The 17,426-nt window shown below is 40.2% G+C and overlaps 1 protein-coding gene across 1 annotated transcript in view; it reads left to right on the forward strand.

Moving 5' to 3' along the window:
• LOC122809104 (mitochondrial carnitine/acylcarnitine carrier protein-like) overlaps positions 1–9,431 on the forward strand; it is a 708,815-nt gene extending 699,384 nt beyond the window's left edge. Inside the window, exon 9 of the mRNA XM_044080345.1 lies at positions 9,008–9,431. Coding sequence (XP_043936280.1) covers positions 9,008–9,070 — 63 coding nt within the window. The 3' untranslated portion in view covers positions 9,071–9,431. The remainder of the gene's footprint in view (positions 1–9,007) is intronic.
• Positions 9,432–17,426: the final 7,995 nt, after the last annotated feature.

Below are 17,426 nucleotides of genomic sequence, written 5' to 3' on the forward strand. Positions count from 1 at the left end.
GAGGAAACCTGGGAGGAGGAAGGCAGTGAAGAGCCTTCTAGAAACCCATGCAGCATCGCCAAGGCAAAGCCAGCTCTTGCTGAGGAAACAACATCCAATTTGGAATGTTTAGTGAAGGTATGGATAGAAGTCCAAGTAACAGCCTTAAGGGTGGAACTGGTATCCAGTCCTTTGGAAAAGGCATCAGAGGAAGCAACAGCTCTGGTAGAATGAGCCATTACAGAGTCAGAAAGACAATTACCATGAAAGGAGTAACAAAAAGAAATGGCCTTAGAAGTCAAGGAAAATATGGTTTGTTTAGAAACTGCCATACCCAAAGACCTGGGATGAAAGGAAGTAAAAAGTTGCTTAATTTTGTGAATGGCCTTAGTCTTATCCAAAAAATGTCTGAGCTGCCTATGCAAATCCAAGGTGTGAAGAATCTTCTCACTAGCAAACTGTGGAGAAGGAAAAAAGAGAGTCTATTATAGACAGATTAAGAGATAACCCATTGACCACCTTGGGCATAAAAGAAGAATTAGTATAAAGAGACACACAGTCCCTGTAAAAAAAAAACTAAAAAAGGAGGAACAACCAAAAGAGCCTGAAGTTAGGATTCTCTTAGCTGAGGAAAGGGCCAAAAGAAGAACAGTCTTCCAAGTACAGTGTGAGAAAATCTCATCCATTTGGCAAACATGATTTCCTGGTAGTGGGGTTCCTACCTCCTGCAGAACCCAAAGCACATCCTCAGAAAAGAGGTGCCTAAAAAAGATAAAAACCCTATCATCCACAGTGTCAGTTGAAGGGTGATCAAGTGAGGATGGATTAAAGACCCCTTGTCTTATGTGAAAAGGTCTACCCAATGAGGTAACTTGTGGTGGTTGCCCATGGCTAAGTGAAAAAGAAGGGGGGAATCAATGCTGTCTGGGCCAAAACAGAGTCACCAGCAAGATTTGGAGTGAGTCTTTCTTGAACTTGTGCAGGAGCCTCGGAATCAGGAGAATGGGAGGGAAGGCATAGAGAAACATCCCCCTCCAAGGAAAAGATCAGGCATTCACCATCCAAGCCAGAGATCTTTAGACTCTGGAACAGAAGAGAAGTTTTCTGTTCAGAGGGAAGGCAAAAAGATCTGGCTGAGGATTACCCCACTGATGGGCCATGTCCAGAAACACATCTCTGTGAAGCATCCATTCATGAGCCTGTATGCTGAACCTACTCAGAGAGTCTGCTGCTGTATATGGCTCTGAAGGAATGCAGACAGCCTGAAAACTCACTTGACACTGGACACCTAGATGCCAGACCTGAAGAGCGAGTCTGCAAAGAAGGTAGGACTGTGTGTCCCCCTTGTCCCCCCTTGCTTGTTTACATAACACATCACTGTGGTATTGTCTCTGAAAACTTTGAGGTGCCCTGGAAGAAAGAGGGAATGAAAAGCCTGAAGAGTTAAAAGTAGAGCTTTCATCTCCTTGATGTTGATGTAATCTGACCTCTGATGGTGAGGCCAGAGACCCCTGACCTTGAGAGAATTAAAGGAAGCTCCCAAATCCTGTTTGAGACATCTGATATGAGCTCTTTGGATGGGACTGGGGTTGGAAAGGAAGCCCTAGGTTGAAAGAAAGCTGATGAATCCACCACTGAAGCTCTAGTTTGAGACAGGGAAGGAAGGGAACTAAGAAATCTAGTGGATGACAGTGCTGAAGCCACACTGACTTGAGGTACCACTAGAGTTTTCTCATATGGAGCCTGGCTAAAGGTAGCATAAGAATGGTGGAAGCCATAAACCCCAGAACCCTGAAAAAATCCCTGGCTGTAACTAAAGTCAGAGGAAGAAGGGATTTGAACAAGGCAATCAGAGAGAAGGCCTTGGGTGGAGACAGGGATGCCATTATGGGAATTGTCTGGATCTTGCAACCGAGAAAAACATGACCCTGAGAAGGAACCAGGACTGATTTTTGAAAGTTTATGGTAAACCTCATGTTTTGTAACAGGCAAATGGTAAACTGTAGGTTCTGAAGCAGAAACTCAGAGAATGAAGCTTGAATGAGTAGGTCATATAGATATGAAAAGATCCACATACCCCCTGTCATCCTGCAAAAGGCAATAACAGGAGTGAGGCATTTGGTGAATATGCTTGGAGTAGTAGAGAGGCCAAAAGTTAAGCAGAGAACTGAAAATGCAAGGAATAACAGAGAAACACAACATATTCCTGAAAAGGGTCTGCATATGGATGTGGAGGTAGGCATCCTTGAGTTCCAGAGATACCAGCAAAGCCTGGGGAAGAAGGAGAGGGAACAATGTTTGAGGGGACAGCATCCAAAAGGAGGGGACTTTTAGATACAGTTTGAGCTGAGAAAGGTCCATAATGGGTCTCCAGGTGCCTTACTTCCTGGGAAACAAGAACATCCTGGAATAACAACTCTTTTCTTCCTGAGTAGGGTGCACAACTTGAATGGTGCCATGGGCCAGAAGAGCCTGAAGCACTTCTGGAAAGAAAGGAAGCTGTTCCTGTGGAGGTTGTGGGATGCCCAGAAAGGGAAGAAGGGATTTCCACACCATGAAATATCCCGGGCGGAAGATGTACAAAACCCAAGAGTCTTGAGTGACCCTTAACCAATTGGAAAGAGACAGGGAAAGTTGAAGGGACAAAGGAACCTGGCCAAGGAAAAGGGGAAATAAACTGTCAGATGGAAGCTGGTTTGTCCTGAAAAGCAGTCTTCTGACAAGTTGGAGTCGTGAGTACACTCATCTGGGGGTACATGTGTAGAACCCTTTTTACCTTTGAGTGGAGAGCGAAACTATCTGCAAACAAATGTAGATTTGGAGAGATGATTCCTCTAAAACTTAGTGGTAAGAGAAACAAAAAATAAATTTCAATTCCTGCAAGGCCGTGCCTTTGTCCTGGATGGACTTTAAAAGTTCAGCAGCAGCAGCAGAGGCAAAATGTTTTGAGGAGCATCCAACAATTTAGCTTTAATGTCATTAGGTAAAGATTGAAGATGAAGCCAGGAGTAATGCCTCAGAACAGAGCCAAATCCAGCGGCACTAGAAGAAGTATCAGCTGCATCATAACTACACTTAATAGAATGGTAAGCCACTTCAGGGAAGATCCCAATAAGGAAAGGGCTGAGACCTTCCCTTCAGAATTAAGAAGGTCAAAAATTACCTGGAAGCTTTGCCTAGACATTCCATGTTTCTACTGTCTTTGCCTGAAGGAAGTAGCTTAGTAGAAGGCAAAAGCTTAGAATGTTTGTCAGAAGAGAAAGACACTACACAAGGATCAGCAGAAGGACATTTATACAGAACTTTACAATCATTAGGCACCTTGCAAAATCTGTCAGATTTCTTGGAGGCTGAGAATCAAGGGCAAGAGAAGCTGATGAAAAGGTATCTAAGAGGGTAGCCAGAAATTGAGGAACAGCAGAGGGTTTGGGAGATTCCATCTGAAGGGCTTCATAATACCTCTTTTGAATATCAGAAACCTGAGAACAATCCCACTTGAAGTATTCCAGCATACGAGAAATAGTGTCACCAAAAGAGAGTTCTTCTAAGGGAGAATCTGGGCTAATAGAATCCTCTTCTTCAAACCCATAATTCAAACCAGAAGGGATCTGAGAAGAGTATACCAAAGACTTTTCCCCAAAATCCAAATCCTCATTAGGGGACTCTTGCTCACTGGGCTTCTTAAGAGGAGAAGATGACTAGGGAGGACCAGGCACAGAGATTCCTCAAGGAGGCTTCAAGGCCATTAAAGCATTAAATAACCCATGAGTAAAATCCTGCCATTCACCTTGGGGATCTTTAATAGCAGGGGAAATATACTTGCCTTTTTTTTTTTTTTTTCTTTTGAGGGAGTCTGCATGAAAAACCCTAGGATATTTGGACCCCTGCCAGCACTCAACGAGGGTAGTAAGAATTTCCTCCCAAACTAGAATCTGCAGAATCCCTCTCAGAACCTGAGATATAATCAGTTCAGGTTCCCCCTCAACATCTGGAGCAGATATTTGTAAAGCCTCCAAGGATGTGCAAAAAGTCAGATCCATGCCGGCCTCCGACAGGGTGGAGGCAGAGGAATCCAAAACAATTACTGGACAATATAACAAAAAACAAACCAAATGGCTCAAAAATTTGTAAACAGTAATAAAAATTTTAAAAAAGCGAGCCAGCAAGGCAGTACTTGTGTGAAACACAAGTTTATTTAATATTAAACACTGTCAAAGTAAAACCAACTAAGTGCTTTCACCAAGAAACATGAATTGGCTTCATAAGAGTCACTCAATTATAATGTAACTTCCTTTATATACTCTTAATTACTTAAACAATTATTCATGATTTCCCTTGCATCAATGAAATTACCCTGACTAAACTTAAAGGCATACTTCCCCTGAATATGTAATATACAGAATAACATGCTGTAAACCATAATAATCAGTACATTCAAGATAAAGATATGTGTTAACACTAATAATGAACATAATAGTATAAAACTTAGTTAAAAATAAACTAAAAAATGCAAAACATAGCTGATCTGTTAGTTGCAGTCAGATAAGTGTTTTCACAGTACACTTAAAATTAAACCTATGCTGCCCTTTGCTTCAAAAAGGGGGCTATTGAACAATAATCATTTAAACCTGGCTTGCAACAAGCATTTAATCTCAGTTGCTATTTAGTTTCTCTAGCTTCTAATCCTAATTCATCATCCCCACCCCTAGAGTCACTCTGTACTCTGTCAATGACAAAGAATAACAATCTCTTATAAGTGGGACATTCTAGAGTGTGAACATATAAAGCATTGTTCACTTTTTATTTGTAATGTTTCTAAGGTGCTCAGTAATGTGATCCTGTAGCCTTCTTTTGGTTTTGCCTATGTAGACGCCAGGGCATGATAAGCAAGTAGCTAAATAAACCACCATGGTTGTATTGCAGTTGCATCTTCCCGGGCATCCGATAGTACATTCAAAACTTCCTATAAAGACATACGTGCCATCATTTATATTTTTACAGGTCTTGCAAGCACCACATTTATACATCAATGACCTGTGCTTGCCTTCTTTTCTGTTGACACTTTCAAGAATATTCCTTATATTACGCCCTCTACTGTACACAACCTTAGGTTTATGCCCCGTCTTTTCCTTCATTTCATTGTCAAAGTGAGTTTCCCATATATTTTAACACTTGATACCAAGTTTGGTGTTTCTGTATTGTATTGTAATACCAGAACATTGGTGTCTAGCTTGGCCATGTTAGTTCTGTTAGTATTTAGGCCTGCTTTTAAAATAGGCTTAAATGTAGTATTTCTTTTAAGCATAACTTCTCTCTTCACTTTCAGCAAAAGACGTAAGGGGTAACCTCTGTTTTGGAACATTCAAATTAATGTATAAATCCCTTTTTTAAATGTTTTGTCGCTACTAACGTGCCTAGATAACCTGACCATTTGGCCTTTTATTATATCCTTCCTCTGATGGAAGGGGTGACAGCTGTTATAGTGCAATAACATATTAGAATATGTTTCCTTTCTGTGGATACTACTGGCCAAGGTGCCCCAGCAATGTCCTTAGTCAACTCAATATCGAAAATTCTGTCTTATCAAAATGCCATTTATATGTGAACTCAAGGAAAGTGGTTGTGCCATTGATGTAGTTTACGAAGTCGTTCATCACATGTTCCTCTCCTCACCATAAAGTTAATATGTCATCTAGAAACCTCACATACAACAATACATTGCCCATAAAGGCAGAGGAAAAAACATTTTCTCTCCCATTCTAGGAAACCAGCACATTTGGTCCCCATAGCCACTCCTGCTTCCTGATGATAGACTTCACCTTCAAAAATCATAAAGTCATTAGTCAAGACCACTTCCATGAGTCCAACTAATAAATCGACCTTGGACTGATGTACTGATTTGCTACCCATCAAACTTTCCCTGAAGAAATCTAACCCTTCATTGTGGGGGATTACTGAGAACAAGATGACCACGTCCACAGTTAGGAAACAAAAATCCAAGCTCTCTGTATTATTTGTCTTAATAATTCAAAACAGTGCCATGAGTATTTGAGTATATGTTGTGCCTCACTCACCACTAAACTTGCCCATTTATCTATATGTGGTGCTATTGGTTCAGTTTTAGAACACCGGGCTGCTACTATCAGCCTAAAAGGGGGGGGGGGTGTTGTACACATTTTTATGAATCTTTGGTATTCCAAAGATTACTGGTGTTCTTGGTTTCTCAACTGTTAAATATTTTATGTCCACAATTTCTACTTCATTTTTGAATAGAGCATTAAATAAAAAAACATCAAACCTGGCGTAAGCTTCTGTTAATAGCATTTCTTGAAGTCCTACTATACGTTTGGTGTCATTCACTATTTCAAACATTTTAGAACTGTAATCTATGTGAGACATAATTACTACCCCCCCCCCTGTCTGGTTTCACTCGCTTTTTTTTTATTTTTATTACTGTTTACATATTACTGGACAATCCTCCATGCTTTCACCTGGCTCAAGAGAGATGTCCAGGGGAGGCTGGACAGCAGCTGAATCAGACGTGAGTTTTTTGGCCTTTTTCTTGGCAGGAGGCTAACCCTCAAGACAGGAAGAATCTACCATAGCAACTGGCACCAACAATTTTAGACATTGGTTTTCTAGGTAAAGAGACAAGGAGGAGAGATGACTACGTAGAGTCTTTGGGACAAACCGGTAGAGCACTGCATATGGTCGTGGAAGCACCCAAAGAGAAGAGACACTGCTCATGACATTCTTTATGGGCAATCTGCCTCCCATAGTGACATTTTCTCTTTCTGGATGACATATAAACTCACAACAACAAAAATAGAGGAAGATAAGATACCCCAATGGGGTACTTATCTAAAACACATCTCGGTAACCAGCATAGAAGAAGAGTGTTCAGACTGCCGATAAATGATGGTGTTCGGAGTGGCAGCAAATAAGTTCTGAGTTACGTAAGTTCATACGTCACCATTATGCCCTACGCCTTGTGCAGGGAGCATACATTTCTTGTACGACATCTATAAATTCCAAAGGCTTTGGTATACTGGCCGGACATTGGGCTGTCCTTGGCAGGAGATCCCTTACGTAAGGAATACTGCAACAGTGATATGGAGGGACATACATAGTTCTATTTCCTCTGCATTGGTATAAAGCTGGAATAAACTGGGTATTTTAGGTGTATTGCTACTTCAGTTAAATGGGGCAGTGAGACAGTATGATTGGAAGACAGGGCTTCATGACAGTCATCATCTGTAACTCAGTGTAGTTATGAACATGCTAAGTATTCAACAGATGGTTGTACAAAATAGTGCATCACATCTGCTGGGGAGGTTAAATATCAAATCATGTCTGGCCTTGGTGAATTTACACCATTCACATCTTATAAACCACCGTGAACTTAATCACATGACCCCTATTGCATATAGCCCCTTCTCAATTCATACTTAATTCTAGCCACATAACTCTAACCCTTTTTTCACTGAATTTCTCCAGTACACATATTTACCTCCCTCCCTTCTTGTCCCACTTAGCTTACTCCCCTTTCTCAGATTTCACTTGATTCTAACCACTACCATTCTCCTCTCTTATTTATAAATTCAAAAAATCTCTAATTTTCCCTCTTTTACCCATAGCCACCCCCCTTTTTTTTTTCTCTTGGCACTTTTTCTATCACCTGCTCTATCAACTTCCCCCTCTTTAAATGTTTAATTAATTACTTAATTGTTTTGTGGTCTTATATAAATACTAAGGGATAGTCAGTTGAATGTTAATGCCTGATGAAGCAGTATCTTCTGTGAAAGTACTTAGTACTTGCGTTGTGTTCCATTAAACAGCTACTTTACCTGAACTTGTGCCTGGCTTTGATACATTTATTTTACTATTTTACCTATAGCCACCCCCCCCCTTTTTTTTCTCTTGACATAACCTTTTTCTATCACCTGCTCTCTATCAAACTGCCCCTCTGCTTATAATTACTTATGTATATGTTGTTGCCTGTAACAACTAAGATTTGATATACAGTACTTTCTGTACCCTTATCTTAAACTCTGAGTTAATTTTTGGTACTTTCCCTCTAAATGGGAAATTCCTTATGTATTGGAGATATATGAATATGCCCGCGGTGGTGGTGCTGCAGTAGCATTGTCGCCTCACAGTTAGACGTTGACCGTTCGATTCTCAGTTAGAGCATCTTCTGTGTGGCGACATGCTTGAATGGGCGTTCCTTCGTTGAAGGTTATGCATTAGGCCCGGCAAGCCAGCACGTAAAACTCTACTGCCAATCATTAGCAGACCGGAGTTTCGCTGTGGTGACCCCTAACCAGGAAAAGCCGAAAGACACAAACAAATTGGAGATATATGAATGACTTTAAAATATTGTTTTATTACCTTATTTGTAAATAACATCTTTTAAACTCTCATGCTACAAGTGGGAATTTAAGCATTATAATGCGTGTGTATATTACCTCATGTATACTGTACTGTTTGTAAACATTTTTATGGTGTATGTAATACTTTGTGGAGCTTTTCTCACCGGGCGTCTGCTGAAAAAGGGCACAAGCTCAGTCAGACATTCCCGGTTAAACAAATGTCAAATAAATAAGTAAGACAGAAAAGACAGTGTTAGGTTAAGTTCAGCTGGCCTTTTGGGACTGGGCTCTGTACTCCCATGAGTGGTCCATATGTAGCCAAAGGGAAGATACAGAGTGAGGTGAATAGTTGTTGCTTGTAACCAGAAATTATGTCAGTGTATTAAAAGCTCATATTGTTTTTGATTTGCATGTAGCACCCTCTCATGATGATGGATGTAATATCTTGTCCTTTTTACCTGGTTGAACTAAATTTAGTGTTGGAATCAGTTACAGGATTAGAATAATTTTATGAGCTAATGAATAAACTCATATTTCCACTCATTATTAGCCACTGTATGGCTGACCGGTTTAGAACATGTGGATTTTTTATGAAAACAGTATTTCTAATAATTTAATTTAATGTATATAATAATTATTATTATTTTCTTTTATAGGCTTGTTTCCTTGGCTTTGAAGTGGCCATGAAGGTATTGAACTGGCTAGTCCCGAATGCCTAAGGAAGAATTGTGCCATTTCATTGTGAACTGACACTATATCCAGTGGTGTCAAGTTGGGCAAGAATCCTGCTGAAAAGACTCTGCGCATGTCATTATAGACAGAACACTCAAAAATGTAGCTTTGTAAAATGTCACTGAAGTTTGTCACTGTCACTGCAGAAGACTGATGCACTAGCTGTGTCTAGAAAATTTGACGTCAGATGCAGCACTCCAGTTTCTGTTTTAAAGAGACAGAAAAAAATGTTTGCGCTGCATTTTTGTACAATGTTGTACCACTTTGGCAGCTTAATAAATGGGAACAGACATGCATAATTAGTGCAGAAAAGGTTGATATTACATTCTTTTTTCTCAATAACATTTTATTGACTTGTGTATCAAACAAAGATACAGTACAATAAATTACATGTAATAAGATACATTGTTGATTACACAGGATTTTCAGTTATTATAGGAATACATCAATCTGTAACAATCTACTTCTAAGAAAATTACAGTACTGCTGCGGTAGCGTTGTCGCCTCACAGTAAGACATTGTCCTGTTCGATTCTCAGCTAGAGCGTCTTCTGTGTGAAGACATGCGTGAATGGGCGTACCTTCGTTGAAGGTTGTGCGTCAGGGCCAGCAACTTGGCACGTAAAAATGTACTGCCAATCATTAGCGGACCGGAGTTCCGCTGTGGTGACCCCTAACTGGGAAAAGCCGAAAGACACAACAACAGTACTGCTGCTAAGCTAACCGTGAGAGACTGAGTAATCAACGGATCAATCATTCCCTATGTATGATTCTGTGATGTAATAATCTTGAGCTGTTAATCCCATACCCATGTTGAGGAAGAAGTTTATTTATAGTAACCAGACTCTATGACTGAGACAATCCAATGTACTTTTGAGGATGCCTGAGTTTTGTCAGTTGATTTTTCATCACTTTCTGCAACTCCAAGGTTTTCATTTCTTTACAATGCATCCAAAGAGCTTATCTGTAGCTTTTTACTAGAACTGAGAGGCCTCATCACTGTGCATACTGGAGTTTGTTTTTCTCTTACCATGTACTGTGGCATCCCAACTAATTATGTTGAAGCCATCATGAACAGGGAAAACCACTTTATTTTTTAGTGTTGTATCTGACTTTTATCAATTAACTAGTACCCTGATTTCCATTGTATGTTAACACTAACAAGTATTCTACAAAGATGACCATCCCTCTTCTGACCTGACATATAACACAGTTTCCAGTTTTTATATCATGGCATTCACTGAGCTGCTGGTCTTACTTATTTTATCGCTAATGGGGGGAAGACTTTTCTGGGGGGTGTTTCCTGCTTCTGCGTGTACTTACCATATGACTCCATCTGCATTTGTTTATTTGATCTTTTTTTCTGCCAGCCACTTCTAAGGTCTGTTTTTTGCCTGTTTCCTCATACTCTATCCTACCCAGGTCCCTTGCTCAGTGGAAGCAACATCCATCCCACTGGGTAGGTCCATCCTTTCTAGAGAAGAAGGTGCATTGGCTAATTGGATGTATGTGACCACCCCCACCCCCATGTGCAGGGAAAGTGGAATGAGGTTGGTCAGTCTGTCTGCATTTTTGCTTATATGCCCTAACATCCCTTCTGTGTGCAGTGGCAAACACTCAGGCAGTGTACCTTTGTTAAACATGGTGTAGGAGTGTCACTCCCTTGCCAGTGTGACACAGCCCTTCAAATAGCCCTCCTCCCCATGAATGAATGTCTCTCGTCTTCACCTAAGATGCATTAACTGGTGCCCCAACTCCCATGACATACCTCTTTTTCATCATCCAGGAAAAAGTGAGGTGGCCATGCCTTGTCATATCTGTGTCTTCCTTCTCAGCTCCTCCAGTACCTGGACCACTAATTGAATTGCATAGCTATGTTATAGTCAGCCCTTTGCTGCTGTATACCACAGAGCCAGCATATTGAAGTCTTACCCCTTGAATTTGTTACCCTTGGGTGTATGGAAAATAAACCTGTAAATACACTCCTGTTTGCATTAACTGAATATTGTCACTTTGCTGCAAAACTAGAGCTCTTTATATAAAAAAATACATTTTATAACAGATTGGAAAACATGGCTGCTGCAGTCTGCCCTTCACAGTACTTTTTGTTCTAATCTGCCACTCTTTCTGTGAACTAATGCTTCTTGTAATTATCTTGAATCATTTGCCTTGGGGTATATTAATGGTATGAGAGTACACTGAACTGTAAGATTGCTTTGAAATAATGAACTAAAGCAATATATTTAAAGGAAATCTGGATGAATTAATCCCAGACCTTGAGAGAAAAAGTGTAAAAAGTAGTATTTATTCAATCAGCAAAAAAAGGTATATTTTACATGAGGCCCAAAGTCCTTCTGCCCTCTCTTCCCATTCTGCTACCTAACATAAAAAAAGCACTAGGGTTGTTGCTTGTTGGGGGGAGGGGGCTAATTCTCAATCTGTCAATGATTGGAGAATTCAGGCAACTGAAGTCACAGAATTGCAGTTGAGAGCTGAAGATAGCTTAAATGGGGAATCGTCACAGAATTTGGGAATTCCTGCCCACATTGTATCTTAAAAAATCTGCTATTTTGTTTTCATGCCAATTGGGCTGTGTAGATTTTTTGAAATATATTTACAAGTTTCTCTGACATGTCTCTGCCTCTCTTCTTCAAAACATAGATATTATTTTCTTACTTCAAATGGTTTCTGGTGCAGTTTCTGTAGTCCTATGAACTGCATCTTTCCTGTCTATATCATTGTAAAGATGAGGTCTCTAGAACTCTGCACAATGTTCTTGATGGGGCATTGATATCTTTCTGTATGTTAGGATAATAATTTCTTGTTTTCTGTTGGTGATGTTGAACTCTCCCTATCTCATTTTCTATCATTCCTTCTTGCTGCTCTCTCACACTACTTGTTTACCTTTTCATCATCTCATGTGACTATCCTAGATCCCTTTTCGATTTGATGATGCTTCTACATTCTTTGCAGTTGTGAATATCAATCCTGTTATTTTTATCTTTTGATCTGCTTTGTTTTGAGTGTTTTGCCTTGCTTTTCAGATGTTTGTTTTACACCATTCCCTCCTTGTCAAAGTTTTTTTCATCCTTTCTTTGTCCCGTTTTATATAAACTATGTTGAATAACTTTGAGTCATCAACAATGCAATGAACTTTTTATTCCTAATTATATGCATTATTGGTTATAATAAAGATCCCAGTGCTAATTCCTATAGAGGTTTGATGCATAGATCACTGTTAAGCAGCCTAAGCTAAATGGGTTCTACCCCCTGTGAGCAGCCAGCTTACAAAACTAAAGGGCACCTTCCATTTGCTCCAACTGTAAGGCCCTATATAAAGGCAGTTTCAGTGCAAAAGCTTCAGAATTCTCCTTGGCCCTCTTCAAAAGGAACCTTGATGATTGGATGGGAAATAGGAAATTCACCCCGGGGATCATGTCAGTCGCCCTGCTAGACAGGGGTCCAGGGAAGTAAATACTGTGGAAAGAAATAGCCAGGGAATTGTTATGGCTAGGCTTGTATAGGCCCTAGGACCGATAGCCTAGTACCAACCTATGAACCTATAAGAACTTTTTTGCCACCAGAGTGTTCATTCATCGGGCCCCATGGAACTGTCAATCAGTTAGAGATCCTTCAAAGTTGGGCAGATAAGTCTCCTGTTGGGGAAAACCTTCCACTAATTTTACTTTTCTGAGGAAACTTGTGTTTTTCTGACTAAAATGTATGGTTTAACCAGGAAACATATTTTTAGACTGTTGTTGCATTTTTAAGGGAGTGTATATGTAAATACTTTTGTGAACATTTTGTGTGAAAAATTCTCCTCTCTCTCCAGCCAAATTTTTTGCTTGTTTTTTTTATTTATTTTTTTTAATTTTGTTGTTGCCAGGGTACGGATGTTTCACCCTTTTGTACATAGTTTACTATTGGGTTTTGCCTTATTACTGCTCTCTCATGGCTCTTGCCTCCCTTCTGTACAATAAATGCTCTGAAGCTTTTTGCACTCCAGCTGTACAGCCCTACTTAAACTCCAGACAGCTGGACTGTGTGAAAGGCACCCTTTAGCTTTGTAAGTTGACCAGTCACAGGGGGTAGGACCCCTTTAGCTTAGGCTATTACAATAATGGTCTATTAGAACATCTACGGTTATGGTCAGTTTACTTACACAACTGTACTTTCACTCTGAAAGTTCATTCAAATGAAAAGATGTTTATCATTGATATTACTTTTTGTCATATTTGCAGACATTGCTCCCCTTTAGAACATACTACATATGTAATTATTTCACTAACCATTTCTATAGTGCCATTTTTTCAAATGCTTTTTTAAATGTTGGATAGGCCATATCCACAGGTTCTTTCTAATGTAGTACTCTGCTTGGCATCTCAGAAAACTAATAAGATTTCTCTGTTGTGAACCTTACTATGAATCCTTGTTAATTTACAGTGGATATAAAAAGTTTACACGCCTATGTTAAAATGCCAGTTTATTATGATATAAAAAGATGAGACCACAATAAATTATTTCAAAACTTTTCCCACATTTAATGTGACCTATAACCTGTACAATTCAATTAAAAAACAAACAAATCTGTTAGGGGTAAAAATATAAAAAATAAAAAATGTACAAAGTGGTGGTTGCATAAGTGTGCACACCCTTAACCTAATACTTTGTTGTGTGTGCACATCCTTAAACTAATACTTTCTTGAAGCACCTTTTGATTTAATTCCAGCATTCAGTCTTCTTGGGTACACACCTGCCATCAATTAAAGAGACTCTGATTAACCCCAAATAAAGTTCAGCTGTCTTAGTAGGATTTTACTGACATTTACTCAGTTGCCTGCTACAGCAAAAGTCATGGTTCACAGAGAGCTTACAAAGCATCAAAGGGATCTCATTGTTGAAAGGTATCAGTCAGGAGAAGGGTACAAAAAAATGTCCACAGCATTGGATATACCATGGAACACAGTGAAGGCAGTCATCAAAAAGTGGAGAAAATATGGGACAACAGTGATGTTGCAAAAAACTGGACGTCCTTCCAAAATTGATGAAAAGACAAGATGAAAACTGGTCAGGGAGGCTGCCAAGGAACCTACAGAAACACTGAAGGAGCTGCAGGAATTTCTGGCAAGTACTGGTTGTGTACTACATGTGACAACAATCACTCATATTCTCCATATGTCTGGACTATGAAGTAGGGTTGCAAGATGGAAGGCTTTTTTTACACAGAAAAAACATCCAAGCCTGGCTAATTTTTGCAAAACAGTATATCAAGTCATCCAAAAGCATGTGGGAAAATGTGTTATGGACTGATGAGACCATGGTTGAACTTTTTGACCACAAGTCCAAAAGATACATTTGGCACAAAAACAACACTTTGCTTTACCAGACGAACACCATCTCCACGGTGAAGCATGATGGTGGCAGTATCATGCTTTAGGGTTGCTTTTCTTCAACTGGAACTGGGGCTTTAGTCAAGGTGGAGGGAATTATGAACAGTTCCCAATACCAGTCACTTTTGGCCCAAAACCTTCAGGCGTCTTCTAGAAAGCTGAAGATGAAGAGGAATTTCACCTTTCAAAATGACAATGACCCCAAGCATATATCCAAATCAACAAAAGAATGGCTTCACCAGAAGAAAATTAAAGTTTTGGAATGGCCCAGCCAGAGCCCAGACCTAAATCCAATAGAAAATCTGTGGACTATCCTGAAGAGGGCTGAGCACAAGAGATGCCCTCACAATCTGACAGATGTGGAGTGCTTTTGCAAGGAAGAGTGGGCAAATATTGCCAAGTCAAGATGTTGCATGCTGATAGACTCGTACCCAAGAAGACCGAATGCTGTAATTAAATCAAAAGGTGCATCAACAAAGTATTAGTTTAAGAGTGTGCACACTTATGCAACCAGCGTATTGTACATTTTTTAATTTTTATATTTTTCCCTAACAGATTTGTTTGTTTTTCAATTGAATTGTACAGGTTATAGGTCACATTAAAGGTGGGGAAAAGTTTTGAAATGATTTATTGTGGTCTCATTTTTTTATGTCACAAAAACCTGGCATTTTAACAGGGATGTGTAAACTTTTATATCCACTGTATATTCTTTGCTCCCATGGCTTGTAGTTCATTCAGCTATAATTCTATAATTCTGCACTGAATAGATTTCAAATTTATGTCAGGAATGTCCAGTTATTGTCTTTCACTCAATCTTGAGGATGGAATCACATTTTTCCCCTTCCAGTATTTAAAAAAAAAAAAAACTTCTCCTTTGAGTTTCTTTCAGGACACTATCTTCTGTGAAAGGGTCAGGATTGAAATCCATATCCCAGGCACATTTGGCTGAATTTAGTAAATGTTTATGTTACCTACCTTTGAGTTTAAGTGTGTTGTTTTCTTTGCTTCACACCAGTTGTATTGCATGTTGTACTGCTCTAAGTGATTCTGTTTATGCTGTCAGAACCTTATCCATTACACTTGTAACACTGGGTCATGCTATCAGAATTTTGGCTTTTACTTTTATAAATATGGTCTCCACCAGAATCACAACTAGTTCCTGTTTAGACCTAGGCATCTACATATACATGAAGACTGTATAGTATGTGATACTAGACCGGAAGATGTACTTGTTTAGCATTTGAAGCCATAGCATGCTATCTCTGATGTTCTTCATCTCACATTGCTGCAGTCCTTACTTATGGGTAGTCCGCTGTCCTCGGTCGGCCCGAATACCAAAGTATTAGGCTGAGTCGGTCATGGGCGCCTAGATCTGACATCAGAGCATCAGGGTATAAAGGCGCATGACCGACGTCATATCCTCAGTCTTTTTTGCCGCATGGTCCGATACAGAAGCAGCGTTGCAAGTGCCGTTCGGCGTTCTGAAATTTTTCGTTTTCGGAGTTTCAGACCGATACCAAGTTGGGCTAAGTACCCCGTTGGGGAATAATTTTGTTTTTTCTTGCCTCAGTTACTTACCGGATGTCAGAAAAAGTGAATAATTGTATTTCTTGTGGGAAACAGATACCGCATAGGGATTACCACTCGCTTTGTATTCCTTGTTTGGGACCGGAGCACGACGTAGTCGGGTGTCGCTTTTGTGCTAGGTTTAATAAGCGCACTATAAAACGGAGGTTAGATTGCGCTAGGTTAGTCTTTGGCAAGAGGTGTAATTATAATATGCCGTCGGATGTTCCGACGCCTGCTTCTACTAAGAAGCGCAAAGACAAATCTTTAAAGCCTAGGCAGGATGATTCGTCCGTTTCGGACTCCGGACCTTTAGAAGCTTTAGCTGAACAGGTGGATCCGGCTGAAGTTTCGGTTGAGTCCCAGGGGGAAACTTTGATTTTACAGGATGTGGCCTCTCAGGAGGCAGGTCAGGCTGAAGGGGCCTCTCAGGTTACTATTCTCCCTTCCATACCTAAGGTGGTTAGGCCTTCTGCTACTGTTTCTAAGGCTCCTGCTAAGGGCAGGTCTGTCTTGCCTTCCTCTGGTGTCAGTTCTGGTTCTTCAGGGTGTGTGCCTAAAAAGCACATGCTTAAAATGGCAGAGGATTTGATTACTTTAATTAGAGGTTCTATGCCCCCTCCTGATAAAAGGCCCAGGATGGAGCCAGAGTTGGAAAGTTTGGAGCAGGCCTCAGATGATTCAGAGTCTTCTGCTGAAGACATTCAAGATTTCCCTCCTTATTCTGATTCTGATGCAGAGGATTCCACTCCTTCTGCTTCTCCTCCAGAGGATTTTTCATTTTCTGAAACTCTGCATTCCATGAGGGAGCATTTTCAGTGGGAGGGACAGGATTACTCTGATTCACGGAAGAGACTTAGGGAGTTCTTGTTTTACCACAGCATAGACCCTTAGCTATACCTCCGGTTTTGGATGTTGTTTCAGATGTTTTTCGAAGCTTCCCTTAATCCAGATTCTGTGCCTCCTGCCCCAGTTAAACCGGACAGGTATTACAGGGTGCCTGAGGCTCATAAATATCTGTATAAGAGTCCTAGGGCGGACCCAGAAACTATTAGTCAGGGGCCTAAGGGTGTTAGAGCCTCTGTTGTTAAGAATCCGGTTCCTCTGGATAAGGAAGCTAGAGCTTTGGATAGATGGGGTAAGAAGGTGTATACCTCTTCTACTTTAGCAATGAGAGCTTTGAACTGCCAGTTTCATATGTTGAAGTATCAGAATTTCCTCCTTTCTCAGCTAAGGTCTAAAGTGGATGCTTTGGTAGAGGGCATAGAGTGTAAAGAATTGCAGGATTTAGTGCATGTTTCTGAACAAGTGGGTAAGCACTCTTTGCAATGTGGTTTTGATGCTTTACAGGCTTCTTCTAGGGTGGCTGCCACTGGTTCTGTTATTCG

This window comes from Protopterus annectens, chromosome 8.part0, assembly GCF_019279795.1.
Source record: "Protopterus annectens isolate FY-2018-M chromosome 8.part0, PAN1.0, whole genome shotgun sequence".
Taxonomy (NCBI): domain Eukaryota; kingdom Metazoa; phylum Chordata; order Ceratodontiformes; family Protopteridae; genus Protopterus; species Protopterus annectens.